Here is a 21054-nt window from a genome sequence, read left to right as displayed (position 1 = left end):
GGGAGGAGAGGCAGGCAGAACTTGCATTGCACAAGAGGTACAAAGCAGACTGCAAATGTATCAGGAGCGAGCCATCAACCATGTACAATCACATCTGGTGCTCCCAGGACGCCGTCACATGGCTCCGCAGTGTGGGTTAGTTTTAATGTGTCCGGTGCTGACAACAGTGTTGCCATCTGCAGCCTTTGCAGTCAACGCATAAGTCGCGGTAAGCCCAACACTCACCTAGGGACCACCACCTTAAGAAGGCACCTGAAATCCCATCACCGAGTCCAGTGGGAGCAACACCGTCAGAACCCACAAAGCCACACTCCAGGCTCTCACCGTCCAGCCTCTTCTTCTCCTGTCTCCTCACAGTTGTCCAACACTCCACCTTCCATGATGCCGTCGTCACGTTGTTCTGGAAAAAGGCAGGCTTCCATGGCTCAAATGTTGGAGCGTAAAAAAAGGTGTCCGACAGGTGTCCGACTACATTGGGTTATCGGCCGATGTGGACGCTCTGAGGAGTGATGAGCACCTGGACTACTGGTTGGGCAGGCTTGTCCTCTGGCCAGAGCTTGCACAATTTGCAATGGAACTGTTGGCTTGCCCCCCGTCCACTGTCCTGTCCGAAAGGACGATCAGCGCAGCAGGGCGGATCGTGACCGATAAGCACACTCGCCTAACTCATGACAGTGTAGACTAGCTCACATTTATAAAAATGAATGAGGCATGGATCTCTGAGGAATTCAACACATGTGTCCAGTAGACCATGTTTCATTGAAATTCCTCATCACAGGCCACAAATATCTGCCAGACCGCCATCCACCCACAACATTTCCTGGTCCTTGTCTTCGCTAAATACAGCGGCATAAAAGGCATTTCATGTCCATTGAATGGCTAATTTTTGGGGTCTATACAGGCCGAAACTTACTTTTGTATACTGTGAATGCCTGATGTACCTCCAGCCATCAAATACACTACATTCTTAGCTTTAAGGTAAACCCATGTGGGCTAATTTTTGGGGCCTTTTATGGCCGACACTTACTTCTGTATCCTGTGAATGCCTAATGTACCTTCAGCCACAGAATACTACGTTCTTAGCGGTCAGGTAAATGCATATGGGCTAATTTTTGGGGCCTATACTGGCCGAAACTTACTTCTCTATCCTGTGAATGCCTAATGTACCTTCAGCCACAGAATATTACGTTCTTAGCTGTCAGGTAAACCCATGTGGGTTAATTTTTGGGGCCTTTTATGACCAACACTTACTTCTGTATCCTGTGAATGCCTAATGTACCTTCAGCCACAGAATACTACGTTCTTAGCTGTCAGGTAAATGCATGTGGGCTAATTTTTGGGGCCTATACTGGCCGACACTTCTGTATCCTGTGAATGCCTAATGTACCTTCAACCACAGAATACTACGTACTTAGCTGTCAGGTAAACCCATGTGGGCTAATTTTTGGGGCCTATACTGACTGAAACTTACTTCTGTATCCTGTGAATGCCTAATGTACCTTGAGCCATCAAATATTAAGTTTTTTTCAGTCAGTTAAACCCATGTGAGCTAATTTTTGGAGCCTATACAGGCCGACACTTAATTCTGTATACTGTGAATGCCTAATGTACCTCTAGTCATCAAAATACTATGTTCTTTGCTGTCAGGTAAACCCATGTGAGCTAATTTTTGGGGCCTATACAGGCCGACACTTACTTCTGTATCCTGTGTGAATGCCTAATATACCTCTAGCCATCAAATACATTACGTTCTTAGCTGTCAGTTAAACCCATGTGGGCTAATTTTTGGGGCCTATACTGGCCGACACTTACTTCTGTATCCTGTGAATGCCTAATGTGCCTTCAGCCACAGAATACTACGTTCTTAACTGTCAGGTAAACCCATGTGGGCTAATTTTTGGGGCCTTTTATGGCCGACACTTACTTCTGTATCCTGTGAATGCCTAATGTACCTTCAGCCACAGAACACTACGTTCTTAGCGGTCAGGTAAACCCATGTGGGCTAATTTTTGGGGCCTATACTGACAGACACTTACTTCTGTATCCTGTGAATGCCTAATGTACCTTCAACAACAGAATACTACGTTCTTAGCTGTCAGGTAAACCCATGTGGACTAATTTTTGGGGCCAATACTTGCCGACACTTACTTCTGTATCCTGTGAATGCCTAATGTATCTTCAGCCACAGAACACTACCTTCTTAGCTGTCAGGTAAATGCATGTGGGCTAATTTTTGGGGCCTATACTGGCCGACACTTACTTCTGTATCCTGTGAATGCCTAGTGTACCTTCATCCACATAATACTACATACTTAGCTGTCAGGTAAACCCATGTGGGCTAATTTTTGGGGCCTATACTGACAGACACTTACTTCTGTATCCTGTGAATGCCTAATGTACCTTCAGCAACAGAATACTACGTTCTTAGCTGTCAGGTAAACCCATGTGGACTAATTTTTGGGGCCAATACATTCTCAGTCTAGGGTGGTAAGTGGGGTCCCCCAAGGCTCAGTCCTGGGACCAACCCTGTTCAATTTATTCATAAACAGCATTGAGCATGGGATCAGTAGTTCTATATCAGTTTTTGCAGATGACACAAAATTGGGCAGGGCAATAACTGCACAGCATGAGGCAGATATCCTACAGAATGACCTGAACAAAATAACAGAGTGGGCAACGACATGGCAAATGAGGTTTAATGTGGAGAAGTTTAAGGTTTTGCACTTGGGGACTAAAAACATAAAAGCACAATACACTTTAGGGGGGGAACCTTTGGGGGAGTAAAGAATGGAGAAAGATCTGGGAGTCTTGGTAGAGGATAGACTAAGCAATAGCATGCAATGTGAAGCGGCAGCTGCCAAAGCCAGCAGAATATTAGCATGCATAAAGAAAGGGATGTATTCCAGAGATAAAACTATAATCCTACCCCTTTATAAAACTCTGGTCCGACTGCATCTGGAGTATTCTGTCCAGTTCTGGTCGTCAGTCCTCAGGAGGGATGTGTTGGAGCTGGAAAGAGTCCAGAGAAGGGCAACTAAACTAATTAGGGGATTGGAGGACCTTAATTATGAAGAGCGTCTACAATTGCTTAATTTATTCTCCCTGGAGAAGAGACGCCTGAGAGGGGACGTGATAGCAATTTATAAATACCTCAATGGTGATCTCAGCATAGAAAAAAAAGCTATTCAGTCGCAAGGATTGCTTGAGGACTCGAGGACATACAATGCGATTAGAGCAGAAGCGTTTTGACCTCAGGCAACGCAGGGTTTTTTTTACTGTTAGGGCTACAAGATTGTGTAATTCTCTACCACAAGAGGTAGTTTCTGCGGGAAGTATGGCTACTTTCAAAAGACTCTTGGACGTACATCTCAAGGATCAGAACATTAAGGGGTAAGAGAGATGATTATGGCCACGTGCGCCTACACAGGTTGAACTGGATGGACTATTGTCTTTATTCAACCTCAACTACTATGTAACTATGTATATATATCTGTGAATGCACAGTGGGGAGCACTCTGTTTGGTTTGAGCACCAGGATCGTTTATTTTTACAATAGAAAAGCACTTACCCTATTCCGTCCGGTAAGGAGGAATTCCAGCAGGTGGAGGGAATTTCAAGTCACCAATTTGAATTAATCATCACCTGTCACCAATACACCACTGTCGGTGGTCCTACTATTGACACGGTTGTGTCTTGGGACTTTTACACCATATATATTTTGCACTAATATATTTTGTTTATATTTTGAGGTTGCATTTATTTATTGTTTATTGTTTGGAATATACACATTATATTGATATAGCGCACCACTCATTATCTAACATATATATATATATATATATATTGTGACAGGTCAAGACTCTGTCACGGTGAAAGTGGTCATTTAAAGGACACAGAGTGTGCACTTTGGCTCTGTGCAGGACTACAGAGCGTAGATGTGCAGTAGAGAAAACTGCTGTTGCAGCTTTCTCCAGGTTTTGGTAGTCCTGAAAGGGGCTCTGTAGTTTGGAGATTTCATAGTGTCTTGGGAGGGACGGAATCTCCAACTCTGTGTCCATGTTTTGTGGATGACCAGCAGGGCATGTGCTCAGGTGCACACAGCCCTTATAATGAAGGTTTAGGAAGACATCAGGGCTCCCAGTTGAAGACTGCTTCATCCAACAGACATGAGGTCTGTTCATGGGGAGTCAGGAGGACTCCAATACTCTCTGGGAGTCAGTGGCTGCAGGTGGTAGCCAGAGCATGTGTGTGTGTCTGAGGAGACAGTAGACGGCCTGAGGACCAAGGCCACAGTGAAGCTGTCAGCTTCAGAGAGTCCATGGTCTGGAGACCAGCATAAAGTGCAAAGGTACTGCTAAGAAAAACTGCACGAGAGCGAGAAAGCCAGGTGGGCTGGTATTTTCAGTTTTGTATTGACTAGAGAAGAACCCCTGCATGGGAAAAGCTATGTTACGGACTGTTTATTTTTGCCTTTTAATAAAAATGGGCTACCAGGCCCTTAAAATATAATACCTGCCTGCAGTGAATCTGGAAAAATGCATCTGCCACTGAGCTAATGGTCCCCCATGTTACAATATATACGGTGTATATATATATATATATATATATATATATATATATATATATATATACTGTATATATATATATATATATACAGAATCTCACAAAAGTGAGTACACCCCTCACATTTTTGTAAATATTTTATTATATCTTTTCATGTGACAACACTTAAGAAATTACACTTTGCTACAATGTAGTGAGTATATAGCTTGTATAACATTGCAAATTTGCTATCCCCTCAAAATGACTCAACACGCAGCCATTAATGTCTAAACCACTGGCAAAAAAAGTTAGTACACCCCTAAATGGAAATGTCCAAATTGGGCCCAAAGTGTCAATATTTTGTGTGGCCACCATTATTTTCCAGCAGCACTGCCTTAACCCTCTTGGGCATGGAGTTCACCAGAGCTTCACAGGTTGCCACTGGAGTCCTCTTCTACTCCTCCATGACAACATCACAAAGCTGGTGGATGTTGGAGACCTTGCGCTCCTCCACCTTCCGTTTGAGGATGCTCAAAAGGGTTTAGGTCTGGAGACTTGGCCAGTCCATCACCTTTACCCTCAGCTTTTTTAGCAAGGCAGCAGTCATCTTGGAGGTGTGTTTGGGGTCGTTATGTTGGAATACTGCCCTGCGGCTCAGTCTCCGAAGGGAGGGGATCATGCTCTGCTTCAGTATATCACAGTACATGTTGGCATTCATGGTTCTCTCAATGAACTGTAGCTCCCCAGTGACGGCAGCACTTATGCAGCCCCAGACCATGACAATCCCACCACCATGCTTGGCTGTAGGCAAGACACACTTGTCTTTGTACTCCTCACCTGGTTACTGCCACACACACTTGACACCATCTGAACAAAATAAGTTTATCTTGGTCTCATCAGACCACAGGACATGGTTTCAGTAATCCATGTCCTTAGTCTGCTTGTCTTCAGCAAACTGTTTGCGGGCTTTCTTGTGCATCATCTTTAGAAGAGGCTTCCGTCTGTGAGGACAGCCATGCAGACCAATTTGATGCAGTGTGTGGCATAAGGTCTGAACACTAACAGGCTGACCCTCCACCCCTTCAATCTCAGCAGCAATGCTGGCAGCACTCATAGGTCATTTTCCCAAAGACAACCTCTGGATATGACGCTAAGCACGTGCACTCAACTTCTTTGGTCGACCATGACGAGGCCTGTTCTGAGTGTAACCTGTCCTGTTAAATCATTGTATGGTCTTGGCCACCGTGCTGCAGCTCAGTTTCAGGGTCTTGACAATCTTGTTATAGCCTAGGCCATCTTTATGCAGAGCAGCAATTTTTTTTTTCAGATGCTCAGGTTTCTTTGCCATGAGGGGCCGTGTTGAACTTCCAGTGACCAATATGAGAGAGTGAGAGTGATAACACCAAATTTAACACACATACTCCCCATTCACACTCACTACTTTACATTGTAGCAAAGTGTCATTTTTTTGTGTGGGGTGTACTCCTTTTTCTGAGATACTGTGTGTGTGTGTGTGTGTGTGTATATATATATATATATATATATATATATATATATATATATATATATATATATATATATATGACGTTTTGCATTTCTTTTTTAAATTGAATGGGTTATTTTCCATATTTAAAGGTCTAGTAAATGGTTTGGGGGTAAGTTAGACTTTTCCTGGGGGAAGGGAAAGATAATAAAGTAACTAAGAGGAAATGAGGAAGATTTATTTTCTTAGGAGATGGAGGGATGTGGGCAGCAGCTTTGCTTAGGGATGATGGCTGAATTGGAGCTGAGGGAGTTGTTCATATAATTGCTCATTGTTGCCTGCATTATGTAACAATTGGCTGTTTGCTGCTGACATATTGTACTTTTTGTCCATTTTCCAATGTATAGTAACAATAACGGAAAATTTATATCAAATACTTACCGTAATTTTCCTTTCCTGATGGACTCCATGGCAGCATACGTTTGGGTAGTCCCGCCTCCACTCCTACCCTATAGGACCCCACTCCCATAAATCTTTGCTCCCTTTCAGCATCCGTGTTCTGTAACTAGCCTACTCAGGAACTGGGAGGGGACTCCTGCTGCCATGGAGTCCATCAGGAAAGGAAAATTACGGTAAGTATTTGATATAAATTTTCCGTTTTCCTGACAGACTCCATGGCAGCATACGTTTGGGAAATAACTCGCCAAAACACAATTGGGTGGGCAGATGCTGACAATTTTAATTAACACCTGCAACAGATAACACTTGAGTACCAAAACCAACAGAAGAAAGAGCCGCCGGCTCAACACAATAATGTGACATAAATGTGTGAATGGACGACCAAGACGCTGCTCTGCAGACCACATCCGGAGCGACGTGTCTTGAAGCTGCCCATGAAGTAGCGACACCACGCGTAGAATGTGCGGTCACCGCTTTTGGAGGAACCAAGCCCTTCTCTCTATAAGCCCACTGAATCGCCTCTACTATCCAGGAGGCAACTGATCTTGAAGAGGCACGCATACCTTTGTTCTTCCCAGACAATAGGATAAAGAGATAATCTGTCTTCCGGAAAGAGGCTGTAGCTTCCAAGTACTGTCTGAGCGTGTTGCCCACATCCAGAGGATGGACTTCCGGAGGTTCGGCCGATGAATTGAAAGTCGGGAGAACAATTTCTTGGTTCTCATGGAAAACCGACGTGACTTTAGGCCTTGCTCCCAGCATTGGAATGAGGACAACTCTGTCCGGGAAAAAAGTCAGAAAGGGTTCTTTACTTCCCAGACTTTGGATCTCTGACACCCTTTTTGCAGATGTGATGGCCACCAGAAAGACCGTCTTGAGGGTGAGATGTTTTATAGATATAGGATCTTCAAGACTTGAGCCAACTGAGGATAAGAAATCCAGGACCAAAGGCATGTCCCACTTGGGGAATCTCAACTTTTTCTGTGGCCTTAGCCTTACTGCCCCTTTGAAGAATTGCCTGATCAAAGGATGTGTAGCCCAGGAAATGCCTGTGAAAGCGGATATGGCTGAGACTTGGACTCGTAAGGCGCTCACTGAAAGAGGTAATTCCAAACCTGACTGGAGAAAAGATAGAATATTCTGCACGGAAGGAGATGACCAGGACTTTCCTTTGGACTCTAGGAAAGAAGTAAACCTAGCCCAAATCCTTTCATAGGTCTTATTCGTGCTTTGTCTTCTAGCACTCAAAAGCGTTGGTATGGCTACTTCCGGACATCCTAACGCTTCCAGCCTTCCCCTTTCAAAAACCAGACCCGAAGGTGCAGACGGGCTGGGCATGGGTGAAGGATGGAGCCCTGGGACAGCAGATCCGTCCTGAGAGGAAGAGGGACTGGGTCGCGGTAGCTCAGTTGAAACAGTAGGGGAAACCACGGTCTGTTGGGCCAGAACGGGATTACTGCAACCACTTTGACTAATTCCATCTGTACTCTCCGCAGGAATTGAAAGATGATTGGTACTGGGGGAAAGGCATAGGCCTTGTGAAACCTCCAGCAATCTGTCAGGGCATCCACCCCGAATGCTCTGGGATCTCTGTCCCTCGAGTAAAACTTCTGCAACTTCCTGTTGTTGAAGGAGGCAAATAGATCCACCTCTGGGATGAACTCCAAGGACCGGATCCAGCTGAAGACATCCTCGTGGAGAGACCACTCGTTGTTGCTGAGTTGTGTTCTCGAGAGGAAATCTGCTTGAGTGTTCTGAGCCCCTGGTATGTAAACTGCCGACAGATTGACCAGGTTTTCCTGAGCCCAGGTCATTATTGGCTCTACTTCCCGAAGCAGGGATGCACTGCGAGTTCCACCTTGTTTCCTCACATAGGCTACTGCAGTCGTGTTGTCTAACCTCAGCATGACTGAGGTGCCCCGAATGAGGTGGCTGAAGGCTAGTAGCACTTGAAAGGCCGCTCGTAGTTCCAAGATGTTGGACACTGTCTGGCGAGACCGAAAGTCCCATTTCCCTTGTGCCATCTCTGTTCCGCAATGACCGCCCCATCCGGTGTTGCTGGCGTCTGATGTCACTATCACCCAAGATATGGGGGTTATGGAGTGACAATTGCTCAAATTCTTCAGCTGTAGCCACCACGGAAGCCAACTCTTCATTGTTGTGGTTATCACAATTCGTTGGGAATTGCTGACTCCGTTCCACTGCTGAAGGAAACCCCTCTGAAAAGGTCTCATCCTCCAGAGAGCCCACTTCACCATAGGGGCTGCCGACACCATGGTGCCAATTACCCTTAGGCATTGTTTTGCTGTGAGACGGGATGCTGACAAAGCTAGAGACACTCTGTCCCTGATTACCGGAATCTTTTCTTCTGGCAGAGAGATGGTACTGTTCTTGGTGTTGAACAGCGCACCCAAAAAGACCAGGGACTGAGTGGGAATCAGATGGCTCTTCTCCCTGTTCAGGATCCAGCCAAACCTCTCTAGAGACGAGATGACCAGAGCTAGATGTTCCAGGATGACAGACTTGTCTTGGGCCAGAAGAAGGAGGTCGTCCAGGTAGTGATAAAGACGGACCTCTCTCAGTCTTATCAAGGCTACCACCGCTAATAAGACCTTCGAAAAGGTACGAGGCGACGTGGAAAGCCCGAAGGGGAGACATACAAATTGTAGATGACGCTGGCCGACCGAGAATCTCAGATATCGTTGAAACTCTGTTGACACTGGTACGTGGAAGTATGCATCCTTCAGGTCTACCGAGACCATCCAATCTCCTGGTTGAACGGCTTGCTGAATGGAGAATAGAGTCTCCATCTTGAATTTTTCGCCTTTGATGAAGCGATTCAGATGCGTCAGATCTATCACTGGTCTCCAGGCGCCGCTCTTCTTGCGCACCATGAACAGAGGAGAGTACACTCCGAGTCTTCTTTCGGACTCTGGCACTGGAACCACTGCTCCTTGAGTGACTAGCGAGTCTACGTAGGACAAGAGAATCTCTCTTTTGTCGCCTGACCGAGGAAGGGAGGTAGGAAAAAATCTGTCTCCGGGAATACTGGTGAAGGTCCAAGAATGACCTGCAGAGACCGTGTTGACGACCCAAGTATCCCGGATTGAGGCCGCCCAGACCCGCCGAAAGTGAAGGAGACGACCTCCCACCCGACCGGCCTGAGCGGGCCCAATCTCAAAAGGACTTTGTCGTGTCTCTATCCCCAGACGTATTGGTCTTGGGGCCTTTCCGAAAGGAAGACTGCCTGGATTTCCAGTTTCTTCCAAACTCCCTCCCTGGCCTATAACTGCGTGCCTCCCTGGCACGATCAGAATTTTGTCTTCTAAGAGGTGGCCTTTTTTGACCCAGAAGACGCCTATCCTGGGGGAGAAAGCCCGACTTACCGCCAGTAGCCTTGGAAATGGCGCTATCTAACTTATTCCCAAAGAGGGACGAACCCTCAAAGGGAATACGGCACCACACCTGCTTAGAAGCAGGATCAGCCAACCAAGGGCGCAACCAAAGTGCACGCTTCGCCGTAACGGATGATAGCATTCCCCGGGCTAACAGGCGAATAACATCAATAGACGCCTCCCCCAGAAAAGCTGAGGCCAGTTTCAACTCCTGGATAGGAGAATTCTTAGCTGCATCCTCGGAGAAGCTTCTGAGGGAATCATCCACGTTGTCCACCCACACTTCCATGGCTTTGGACAGAGAAGCCAGGGCCAAAACTGGTTTACAGGCAGCACCCACCGAAAGATAGACACGCTTCAAATCCGTGTCGATTTTCCTGTCAAGCGGGTCTTTGAAGGAAACAGTATCCTCAAGAGGTAAAGTTACATGCTTCACTAGTCTCATGACAGCCGCATCTACCAGAGGAGGAGTTTCCAGATGTCTGACTTCCTCTTCCTTGAATGGATAGAGCTTGGCCAATTTTGAGATCATAGAATTCTTTTTCTCCACCTTACTCCATTCTTCCGTTATAATTTCTCCTAATTCAGGAATAAACGGGAAATTCAGCCGCTCCTTGCTCAGCTGTTTAAAGAGTTTCCTCTGCTTTGGAGCCGAGACTACTGGATCTTCCCAGTTTAAAGTTTCTCTGACGGCCTTTACTAAAGGTGGAACCAAATTGAAAGAGAATCCTAAACTTGGTTCATCCTGATCCGAATCGCTATCAGACTCGAATACCGAGGGATGGCTAGGTTCAGAGGATTCGAGGGCTCTTCCGCTAGTGGTCTCTCTAACTGGAGATACCGATGGCTCTGGCGCTGGAGATTGACGTCTATTAAAATCAGCCAGCGAATTCTTGACTATGCGTTTGACCATAGACTCAAGTTGTTGGTCAGATCTTCCCCTTTCATTCGATGCTCGGGAATAACAGGAGTCGCATAGTGATCCACCGTCCAGTAAACGGATACCACAGCCCCAGCACTTAGTCTCGCTGGATTGGCGTGAAGACCTGGGAGGTGACCGGTCTCTACTACGGTATCTGGACTTGGATGAGCCATGTTTGGAGGAGGAGCGGTGATGCTGCGGATTAGCATGGCGATCCTCCCGCGTGCCCTGCGGTTGTTCCGTCCTAGAAGAGGAGCTGCAAAAATAAAACACATAAGGCAATACAGTAATGCGCCCATCCGTACATCCTGCTCCCCCCTTTCATGCAGCCCTGCACTCACCTAAGAGAGGGCTGGTCACAGGGGAGCGGTGACGGGTCCATAAAGCAAAGGAACCACTGGAATAAATAATGCACATAAGTATACTAGAAAGGGCTGACATGACGACCTTATAAAGGAAACCCCCAAAAAGAAACCCCACATACCTGAGGACTAGAGCGTCAGCTCTTGGGAACAGCTACAGGCTGTGGAGGTCGCTTGGGGATTCAAAACTTGCAGCCTGAGATCAGCAGCCTGAAATATAGTCAGTTCCACAGACTGTGGAACTGACAGCTGTTTAAATTTGGCGCCGGCCGTGACGTCACGGTCGCGGCGCACTGCGCATGCGCGAGTATCGGCACTCGCCGCTACTGCGCATGCGCGAACCAGGCCTCGCTCTCGGTCAGTCGGCGCGCATGCGCAGAGCGACCGAGGACGCCGGAGATGGAACGCATAGCGTTCCGCGGTGTCCACAGAGCCTCCCGGACCACCAGGAAGACTGTGAACAAAGCGAGGAGCCGCACACTAGACCACCAGGCAGTCGCTAGACCACCAGGTATGAAAAAATAAAAGGGATAAAGAAAACACTTACCCCTCCAGTCGCACTAGACACCAGGGACACCTTAGAGCCATAGACCAGGACAACAATTCCAGCGTTGGGGCAATACAATGAGGCCACCCACCACAGCGGGGTCATCGGCCATGCCATTACCAACCCGCTTTGTCAGGCACTTCTTGGCTCCTCTTCAACTTGCCCATCCCACACCCCGCAGCAGCAAGGGCTTATTGGGAAAACAGGTCCTGCCGACTCCAAACGACCCTGCGTCATATAAAACGACCATATTCATAGGGATTCAGCACCAAACAGGTGCATGGAGGAGGACAAAAAAAGAACACGGATGCTGAAAGGGAGCAAAGATTTATGGGAGTGGGGTCCTATAGGGTAGGAGTGGAGGCGGGACTACCCAAACGTATGCTGCCATGGAGTCTGTCAGGAAAGACAGTTTGTTGTCTCTGTATTATATATGATTGCCCAGTTCCTTAGGGGGGGGGGGGGGGGTGGTCTGCAGATGAGAAAAAAGTAAAAAAAAATAGACTTTATTTTTTATCTTCACAGAATAAATTTTACAATTATCTTTTGCAGCTACCAAATATGTTTGGCGACCTACGTTCCACCATGATGTCTCTAATGATTGGATCTTATGCATCATCTGCCATAACATTTCCAGCCCTCAAAGTAAGTAAGTCAGGTTGAAAAAAGACACTAGTCCATCTAGTTCAACCAATAGAAAAAAAAAGAAACTAGTAGAAACCTCTATATACAAGATAGAACCCTACAGTTCTGATCTAATTCTCTCCAGTGAGGGAAAAATGGTTCTTTCACGATCCGCTAGGAAGCAATTGGATTTTCCCTGGATCAGCTAAACCTGGCGTTATTACCTTTAAATGTTAGTATCCAGTTATATTTTGTGCAATTAGGAATGCTCTTTTTTAAAACAATCTACTTAGTTGGCCAAAACTAGTCCTTAACCTCCCTGGCGGTATTCCAGAGTGTGGCTCGGGTGGGATTTCACTGCCATAAGCGGTAACCCCGAACCAAACTCGGGGTACCGCCAGGGAGCATCGCTGGATCCTTGTAGAGGTTACTTACCTTGTCGCCGGGATCCAGCCATGTGTCCCTTCGGCATACGGCGACCGGATCTTCCGCCCAATGCTTGTGAGCCCCGGCTTCTGTCTCCTGCGACGTGATGCTCGCAGGGGGGTGGAACCGGCGGCAAATTTGAAAAAGTAAAAAACACAAACACACTGATTTCATTACAAAATAAAATAAATTGATATTAGTTTGCACCCCAGTGCCCTTTCCTGCAGTTTTACTGTACTTTATATATATATATATATATATATATATATATATATATATATATATAGGTGTGTGTGTGTACCTCAGATCCTCAGAGAGTTCTTCGCCATGAGGTGCCATGTTGAACTTCCACTGACCGGTATAAGAGATTAAGAGCAACAGTATCAAATTTAACTCACCTGCTCCCCATTCACACCTGACACTAATGAGTCACAGGACACTGAGGGAAAATGGCTAATTGGGCCCAATTTGGACATTTTCACTTAGGGGTGTTTTCATTTTTGTTGCCAGCAGTTTAGACATTAATGGCTGTGTGTTGAGTTATTTTGAGGGGACAGCAAATTTACACTGTTATACAAGCTGTACACTCACTACTTTACATTGTAGCATGTGTCATTTCTTCAGTGTTGTCGCATGAAAAGATATAATAAAATATTTACAAAAATGTGAGGGGTGTAGCACCCTACAGGTAGGTGTTAGGTAAATGTATAGTGGGCTTTGTCTGCCTAACAGCAGGGCTGTGATTTATTTAGCTAGGGTGTCAGGGCTTCCAGATGTGCCTGCTGAGGGGAGAAGTTTCCCCACTGGCTCCTGTGAGAGGCTTCTCATAGGGCAGTGTGGGAAGCCCAATCAGAGGACACATCCCAGCTTGTAACTACCCCAGAAGGCAGATTAGGCTGCAAAGGATTCTGAGAGTGGGTATAAGTTTGGGGGGAAGTGCGTGGCACGGTGTCTTTGGCGGGACCAGAGTCCCAGGAGGGAGATTATGGCTGTCTCTCTTCCTGTCAGAGGAAGAGGATATCTCGGGTTGTCGCCTGAGTATCCAGAGATCTGAGTTGAGCTAAGGGGATCCGGTGTGCCGAGAGCCTGCGGAGAGCGAGAGGGGTCCAGTCCCAGGAAAGCCTACACAGGTCGTGAGTACTGAGGATTGCCCCTAGGGGTCTGCCTGAAGTTAAAGGGGACCACTCCGTAAGAGGTTCTGGGATCCAGTGTCAGCTAGCTGCAAAGGGGGTACCTAGTCAATGGACCCTGAAGAGTTACAGTCAAGGGGGCACTTGCATCTGGGCCCTGAATTGCATAGAGTGTGTCAGTTGCAAGTACAGATTTGCAGAGTTCTACTTCATACTACCTCAAGCTGGCCACAGCGGGGACAGTATTCAGTGAATTGTACAGCATAACAGTGTCAGGAGTTCTACAGTTTCACAGTTCTGGATCTTTTGGACTTTCAGTCGAGGATTCAGCACTTCTATCAAGTTGCAGTGTGTACTCAGTGTTAGTGAGCGCCGGCTGGCGTCAAGGAAGCGCCAATGGGTATTTTCAGGATCAAAGTCTCAATTGTAATTAGTTTGAGCCTAAAGGAGTATCCCACTCATTCCCTTCTCCCCTCCCCTTTAACTTATAATAAAAACCACAAACAAAGATGCCGGAGTTGTCGTTGCTTCAGTTGTCACGCCCAGGGACTCAGTTCACATGGGCTGGAGAGGATTCCGGTACTAATGACAGACCCACATCAGGCCACAGGCCTGGAAACCTTGCTACATTTGGAGGCTTTTGCCATTAGCTACTGGGCCAGTTGCCATTGGCAACGGCACAAGAAAAAGTCCAAAAAATCAATTTTTGTGTCCGGAACTTCTATATCAGCATCAGGCCAGATGTGAGACTACAACTGCGGGAGGCAGGGAGAGTGGATTGAGGCTAGAGGTCCACGGAGAGGGATGCTTGTGGCAACACAGGTGCTCCAAGAAAGACTGTAAGGTGACCAAGACTCTTCATATGGATTATTATTCTGCTGTCAGGAAATGGAAAGCAGGAGACAAGTGTGTCAGGATGCGTGAATGCAGCAACTGCCTGATAGCAAGGAGTCCTAGTGTGGACGGTGAAAATGGCGTCAAGGGTCCAGGGAAGGACAGAGAAGTGGACGCCGGAGGTCCTAGTGTGAACGGTGAAAATGGAGGCCAGGGGCACGGGAAGAGAGGTGTCGGGTGATGGTGCAAGCTATGTGGATGTTAGGAACACTTCCTGAGCACACTGATGTGCTGTCATGAGTCTGCAACCTAAAGGGTTAACCTAGAGCAGACTAATTGCAATAATTGGCAAACAGGCTGCCTTATTTAAACAGCTCAGCAGCACTGTGTCTTTGCTGTCTTGTCTGCAGCTCCTCCTGTGTTCCTGAAGCCTGTGTCCTGTTACGTGTTTGATACCCGTTTTGACCGTTGGCTTGTTCCTGACCTCGTTGACCTGCTGCCCGTCCTGACCCCTGGCTTGTTTGACCATTCTCTCGGATCTCCCTTGTCTGCTTATCTGCCTTCGGATCTTGACCGGTTTCTCCCTTGGTGGGGTGACCCTGAGGAACGCGATCTGGTATCCACACGCAGCGAAGTCCATCCTCACCACTAGAGGCTCTGGCGAAAACTGGTGGATACTTAGATTCCGCACCTCAGGTTAGCCTGTGTCACTTACCTTGGGGGTTCCTGTCTAAGCTCCTCCCTCCGGCACACATGGGGCCTTCCTCTGGCATCAGGCTACCACTTGAATCCCTAACAGTACAAGACAGCCATGACGGAGCCTGCAAGAGAAGCCTCACCATTGGAAGAGATCTGCCAACACCTCGCAGTCCTGTCTCAAGCCGTAAAGTTGCTTCAAGACGGCTACACACACCTAGAGGAACGGCTGTGCTCTATGACTCTTCAGGGGGATCCTCCTGTATTATCTGCTTCCTCTCCTGCTGCAGCACCCTCTGGACCTGCTTCTGGCCCTACCGTAGTGATGCTGCCACCAGAACCGAGTTCCTGCTACCGAAAAATATTCCTTTTCTTTGAAGGCTACCAAGGTGGGATTTGTTATCTCCCTGCTCCTAGGCGAACCCCAGTCCTGGGCTCATCGGCTCCTTGAAGAGGGCAGCCCCCATTTAAACTCCTTACGGTCATTTTTTGAGGCCATGGCACAGCTCTATGATGACCCACAGAGATCCTCCACCGCAGAAGCTGCACTTCATTTTCTTCAACAGGGTCGCAGGCCCGCAGAAGACTACGTCACTGACTTCCGCCGCCTCGGTTCCGATACGTCCTGGAACGAAGCAGCACTCCGGTATCAGTTCCGTCTCGGCTTGTCAGAAGGACTGAAGGACGAGCTGGCGTGGGTAGGTGTCCCCGACGCCTTGGAAGATTTCATTTCGCAGGACATGCAAATCGACCGGCAGCTACGGGAGTGCAGAGCAGAACGTTCTCCGCAGCAGTTCAGACCAGCCTGTACGCTACCACGAGTCGCTCCTCCTGCAACTTGGGATCATACGGCCTGCTTTGTCCCCGGAGGAGAGACGCTGTCGCCAGTTGGGTAACCTGTGCCTGTATTGTGGTGAAGCTGTCCACTATATGCGCTCCTGTCCGGCAAAATACCGTAAGTTCCTGCCTGCCTCACCATCCAGTTGTGTGGCATCTGTTGCCAGTTCCTCCCACCTAGCCTTTCCTGTGTCATTACAGCTTCCGGAAGGACCCATCCCAGTTACAGCAATCATTGACTCGGGAGCCTGCCGTGGTTTCATTGATCGCTCATTCGCCCTGCAACATGGCGTACCTCTCTGGCTCAAGAGCCAGGACCTCACCATATTCCTGGCTGATGGCTCCCGCATCAAATCCGGGCCCGTGACCCAAGAGACTTTTCCCCTTCCTATGGTCTCCTCCGGCCATAAAGAACTGATCAGCCTGGATGTTATCACATCCCCCTTATTTCCCATTATCCTGGGATTACCGTGGTTGCAAGCATATAACCCACAAGTCAATTGGATCACAGGCACCATCCAGTTCCCATCTCTTTACTGCAAGAATTCCTGTCTATCCTGAATTCCCAAAGACTCTGTTCTGTCTTGAATCCGAACCTGATGTATGTTCCGTGGTGCCCAAAACATACCATGATTTCCTGGACGTATTCAGCAAATGGGGGGCAGAGACCTTGCCCCCTCACCGTCCATATGACTGCCCCATCGACTTGCTCCCAGGAGCCGAAATCCTGTTCGGCCGGATTTACCCACTTTCTGAACCTGAGCTGGATGTAGTAAAAGATTATGTAGACGAAAGTCTGAAGAAGGGGTTCATCCGTCCCTCTACCTCTCCAGCAGGGGCAGGTATCTTCTTCGTAGAGAAGAAGGATCACACCCTCCGACCCTGCATAGATTATAGGGATTTAAGTAAAGTTACTATTAAAAACCGTTATCCCCTTCCTCTAGTCCCCGAACTCTTTCAGAGACTCACATCTGCCGTCCTGTTTACTAAGCTGGATCTTCATGGGGCGTACAACTTGGTGCGCATCCGAGAGGGCGACGAATGGAAGACTGCTTTCCGCTCTAGATTCGGACATTTTGAATACCTGGTAATGCCATTTGGCCTTTGTAATGCTCCTGCCACGTTCCAACACTTTGTGAACGACATCTTCAGGGATTGGTTGGATATCTTCGTCATCGTATACTTGGATGACATCCTAATCTTCTCAACATCCCTAGAGCAGCATCGTGAGCACGTTCAAAATGTCCTTGGTCGCCTTCGCCAGCATGGTCTCTACGCCAAGGCCGAGAAGTGCGTTTTTGAGCAGAACAGTATCCCGTTTCTAGGGTTAATAATTTCCACAGATGGAATAGAGATGGATCCTCAGAAGGTCTCTGGCTTTCTGGACTGGCCACCTCCATCAGACAAAAAGGGAATACAGCGCTTTGTTGGCTTTGCCAATTTTTATAGGAGGTTCATTAAGGGGTTCTCTAACATCATAGCCCCTATTACTCACCTTACTAAGAAGAACATCCGCTTCCAATGGACCCCAGAAGCTCAGTCCGCCTTCTCAGTTCTTAAAAAACATTTTACCTCTGCCCCAATCCTGAGTCACCCGGATCTTGCCTTACCCTATCTCCTGGAGGTAGACGCATCGGAAGTTGCGGTCAGGGCAGTCATCTCCCAAAAACAGGGAACTAGAGACTTAACTCACCCAATAGCCTTCTTTTCCCGTAAACTCTCTCCTGCAGAGAAAAACTATGATGTCGGGGACCGGCAACTCCTGGCTATCAAAGCCACTCTCGAAGAGTGGCGATATCTACTGGAAGGAGCATCACACCCGATTCTTATATTTACCGATCATTACCTTGAGTACTTAAGATCTGCAAAGCGACTGAGACCCCGCCAGGCCCGATGGGCACTCTTCTTCTCCAGATTCTCGTTCCATATTACCTATCGGCCCGGGTAAAAAAATGTAAAACCGGATGCCCTGTCCCGGATGTTTGATAATCCTAAAGAAAATTTGGTTCCCGACACTATCCTGCCAGAGAAAAACTTCCTGCTCCTGCTCACTAGCCTGAAATCCCATCTTGAGCAAGCCTCTGCCAACATTTCTGGTCCACCTGGGATACCCCTGTCACGCAAGGATGGTTTGTTGTGGACTAAGGACAAAATCTTTGTCCTGGAGAGAGTAAGAGTTTCGGTTCTAGCTGCCTGCTATGACCACCCTCTGGCTGGCCATTTTGGCGTTCATAGGACCCTTGACCTCATGCAACACACCTTCTGGTGGCCTGATATGGAAAAAGACTGCAGACGTTATGTGTCTTCCTGTGTTTCTTGCTCCAGGAGTAAAACCACCAGAAGTAAGGTGTGGGGTCTCCTCAGACCACTCCCCATTCTTGACCGACCCTGGCAAACTATCGCCATGGACTTTATCGTGGAACATCCACCTTCGGCCGGGTGCTCCGCCATTTTTGTGGTTGTAGACCGGATTACTAAGATGGTCCACTTTCTACCCCTCAAAGGTACCCCCCTCTGCGAAGGAAACTGCAGAAGTCTTCATTAGGGAGATCGTGCGACTCCACGGGGTACCCACGAACATTATCTCGGACAGAGGGGTACAGTTCACATCCCGCTTTTGGAGGGCCTTGTGTAAGCTACTAAAAATTGAATTATCTATGTCCTCAGCATACCACCCACAGATGAACGGGCAAACAGAGAGGATGAACCAGACCCTGGAAAAATATCTCCGGTGCTTTACCACCTTCGTCCAGGATGACTGGGTAGCATTACTACCATTTGCGGAATTTGCCTTCTGACATTCTGTTACCGGGCAATCTCCCTTCTTTGCCAATTATTTGTTTTATCCTTCCTCTCTGCTTGAATTCCCATCTGATTCCGGAGTGCCCGCAGTTCAGGTAATCATCGACTTCTTCACGAGTAGTGTTGAGCGAACACGGACTGTATTATTCGTGTTCGTACCGAATAATTGGATTTTTGTTACCCGAACACGGACCCGAAAACTTTACTGTATGTTTGGGTTTAAAATCCGTGTTCGGTCATTTTATTTCCGGGTTTGCATGTATTGGCTCGCTTTTAATGGGCTTTCAACAGCCAATCAACAATCGTTTAACTGGTGTGCCTTAAGCCATCCCAGCCATGCCTACAAATGTATTAGTAGCTGTGATTGGCCATCTGAAGCATGTGACCAAGTCTTTATAAGTTCGAGACCGAGCGCCGCTGCGTCATTCTGCTGTAGTACAGGGACAGAGCACACATCATACGTGCTGGCTGCTGATTAAGGACAGACAGTCAAAAATTATATTGTGTCCGAAAATAATTCAGAATCAGGGACAGGTCGGAGTGCTGCAGGCAGGGCGAGTTGTTAGGGCATTTTAGGGCGAGGCTGGAGATAGGCAGGGTCAGTGTTCTACAATCGATTTTGCTGTGTGTGGGGGGGGGGGGTTTGCAGTGCCGGCAGTGACCGATCTTATCGATCATTTTAGGGCCAGGATGGAGATAGGCAGGGTCAGTGGTCCACATCGATTTTGCTGTGTGTGTGGGGTGGTGTGAACACAATCTTTTTGCCCGCTGAGGAGGAGGGAGAAAAAGTATTTTTTATCAGTCAGTTTTTTTATCAGTCAGTTTTTCCTTCAGTGCTGCTGACTGTGATAATACACTGCTGTGTTCACATGTGCTATTATTGAGTGATTTTAAAATGTATACACTTTTTTCTATTCCACTATTCAATATACACCCTTTTGGGTTAAAAAAATTAAATTGTGGCATAGTCTGTACTAATCTATTTAAAAATTACAAACTTAAAAGGAGAATTTTCTTTTTTTTTTCCCTCCATAGCCTGCAGCAGAGCTGACTGATATAAGACACTGCTGTTCACATGTGCTATTGAAAAATCACCAATTTTATATCATATTTTCTATTCCGCTATTCAATCTACACCCTTGGGGTAAAAACAATTATATTGCGGGATAGTCTGTATCGGTACGTGTGAGATACACCTTTCCAATTTTTGGGGCGCATCTCATACTGCCGAGGATTGCAGGGTGCTTCAGTGTGCCTCCTGCCTGTTCCGAACTCCTACTCCTCATCCTGCCTTTGGGGGTACAAAATATAGTAATTTGGGCCTAGTCTGGGTCTGTACGTGTGAGATACATACACCTTTTGATATCATATTTTCTATTCCGCTATTTAATCTACACCTTTGAGGTAAAAACAATTAAATTGCGGGATAGTCTGTATCGGTACGTGTGAGATACACCTTTCCAATTTTTGGGGCGCATCTCATACCGCCGTGAATTGCAGGGTGCTTCAGTGTGCCTCCTGCCTTTTCCAAACTCCTCCTACTCCTCATCCTGCCTTTGGGGGTACAAAAAATAGTAATTTGGGCCTAGTCTGGGTCTGTACGTGTGAGATACATACACCTTTTGATATCATATTTTCTATTCCGCTATTCAATCTACACCTTTGGGGTAAAAACAATTAAATTGCAGGATAGTCTGTATCGGTACGTGTGAGATACACCTTTCCAATTTTTGGGGTGCATCTCATACCGCCGAGGTTTGCAGGGTGCTTCAGTCTGCCTCCTACCTGTTCCGAACTCCTCCTACTCCTCATCCTGCCTTTGGGGGTACAAAAAATAGTAATTTGGGCCTAGTCTGGGTCTGTATGTGTGAGATACATACACCTTTTGATATCATATTTTCTATTCCGCTATTCAATCTACACCTTTGGGGTAAAAACAATTAAATTGCGGGATAGTCTGTATCGGTACGTGTGAGATACACCTTTCCAATTTTT

The 21054-nt window shown here is 47.2% G+C and overlaps 1 protein-coding gene across 1 annotated transcript in view; it reads left to right on the top strand.

Annotated features, from left to right (window-relative positions):
- Positions 1–21054, top strand: part of SLC43A1 (solute carrier family 43 member 1) — a 1050749-nt gene that overhangs the window by 368637 nt on the left and 661058 nt on the right. Inside the window, exon 6 of the mRNA XM_082268121.1 lies at positions 12263–12355. Coding sequence (XP_082124247.1) covers positions 12263–12355 — 93 coding nt within the window. The remainder of the gene's footprint in view (positions 1–12262; positions 12356–21054) is intronic.

This window comes from Pelophylax lessonae, assembly GCF_965119305.1.
Source record: "Pelophylax lessonae genome assembly, chromosome: 9".
Lineage (NCBI taxonomy): Eukaryota > Metazoa > Chordata > Amphibia > Anura > Ranidae > Pelophylax > Pelophylax lessonae.
This window is presented reverse-complemented; position numbering and strand designations above follow the sequence as displayed.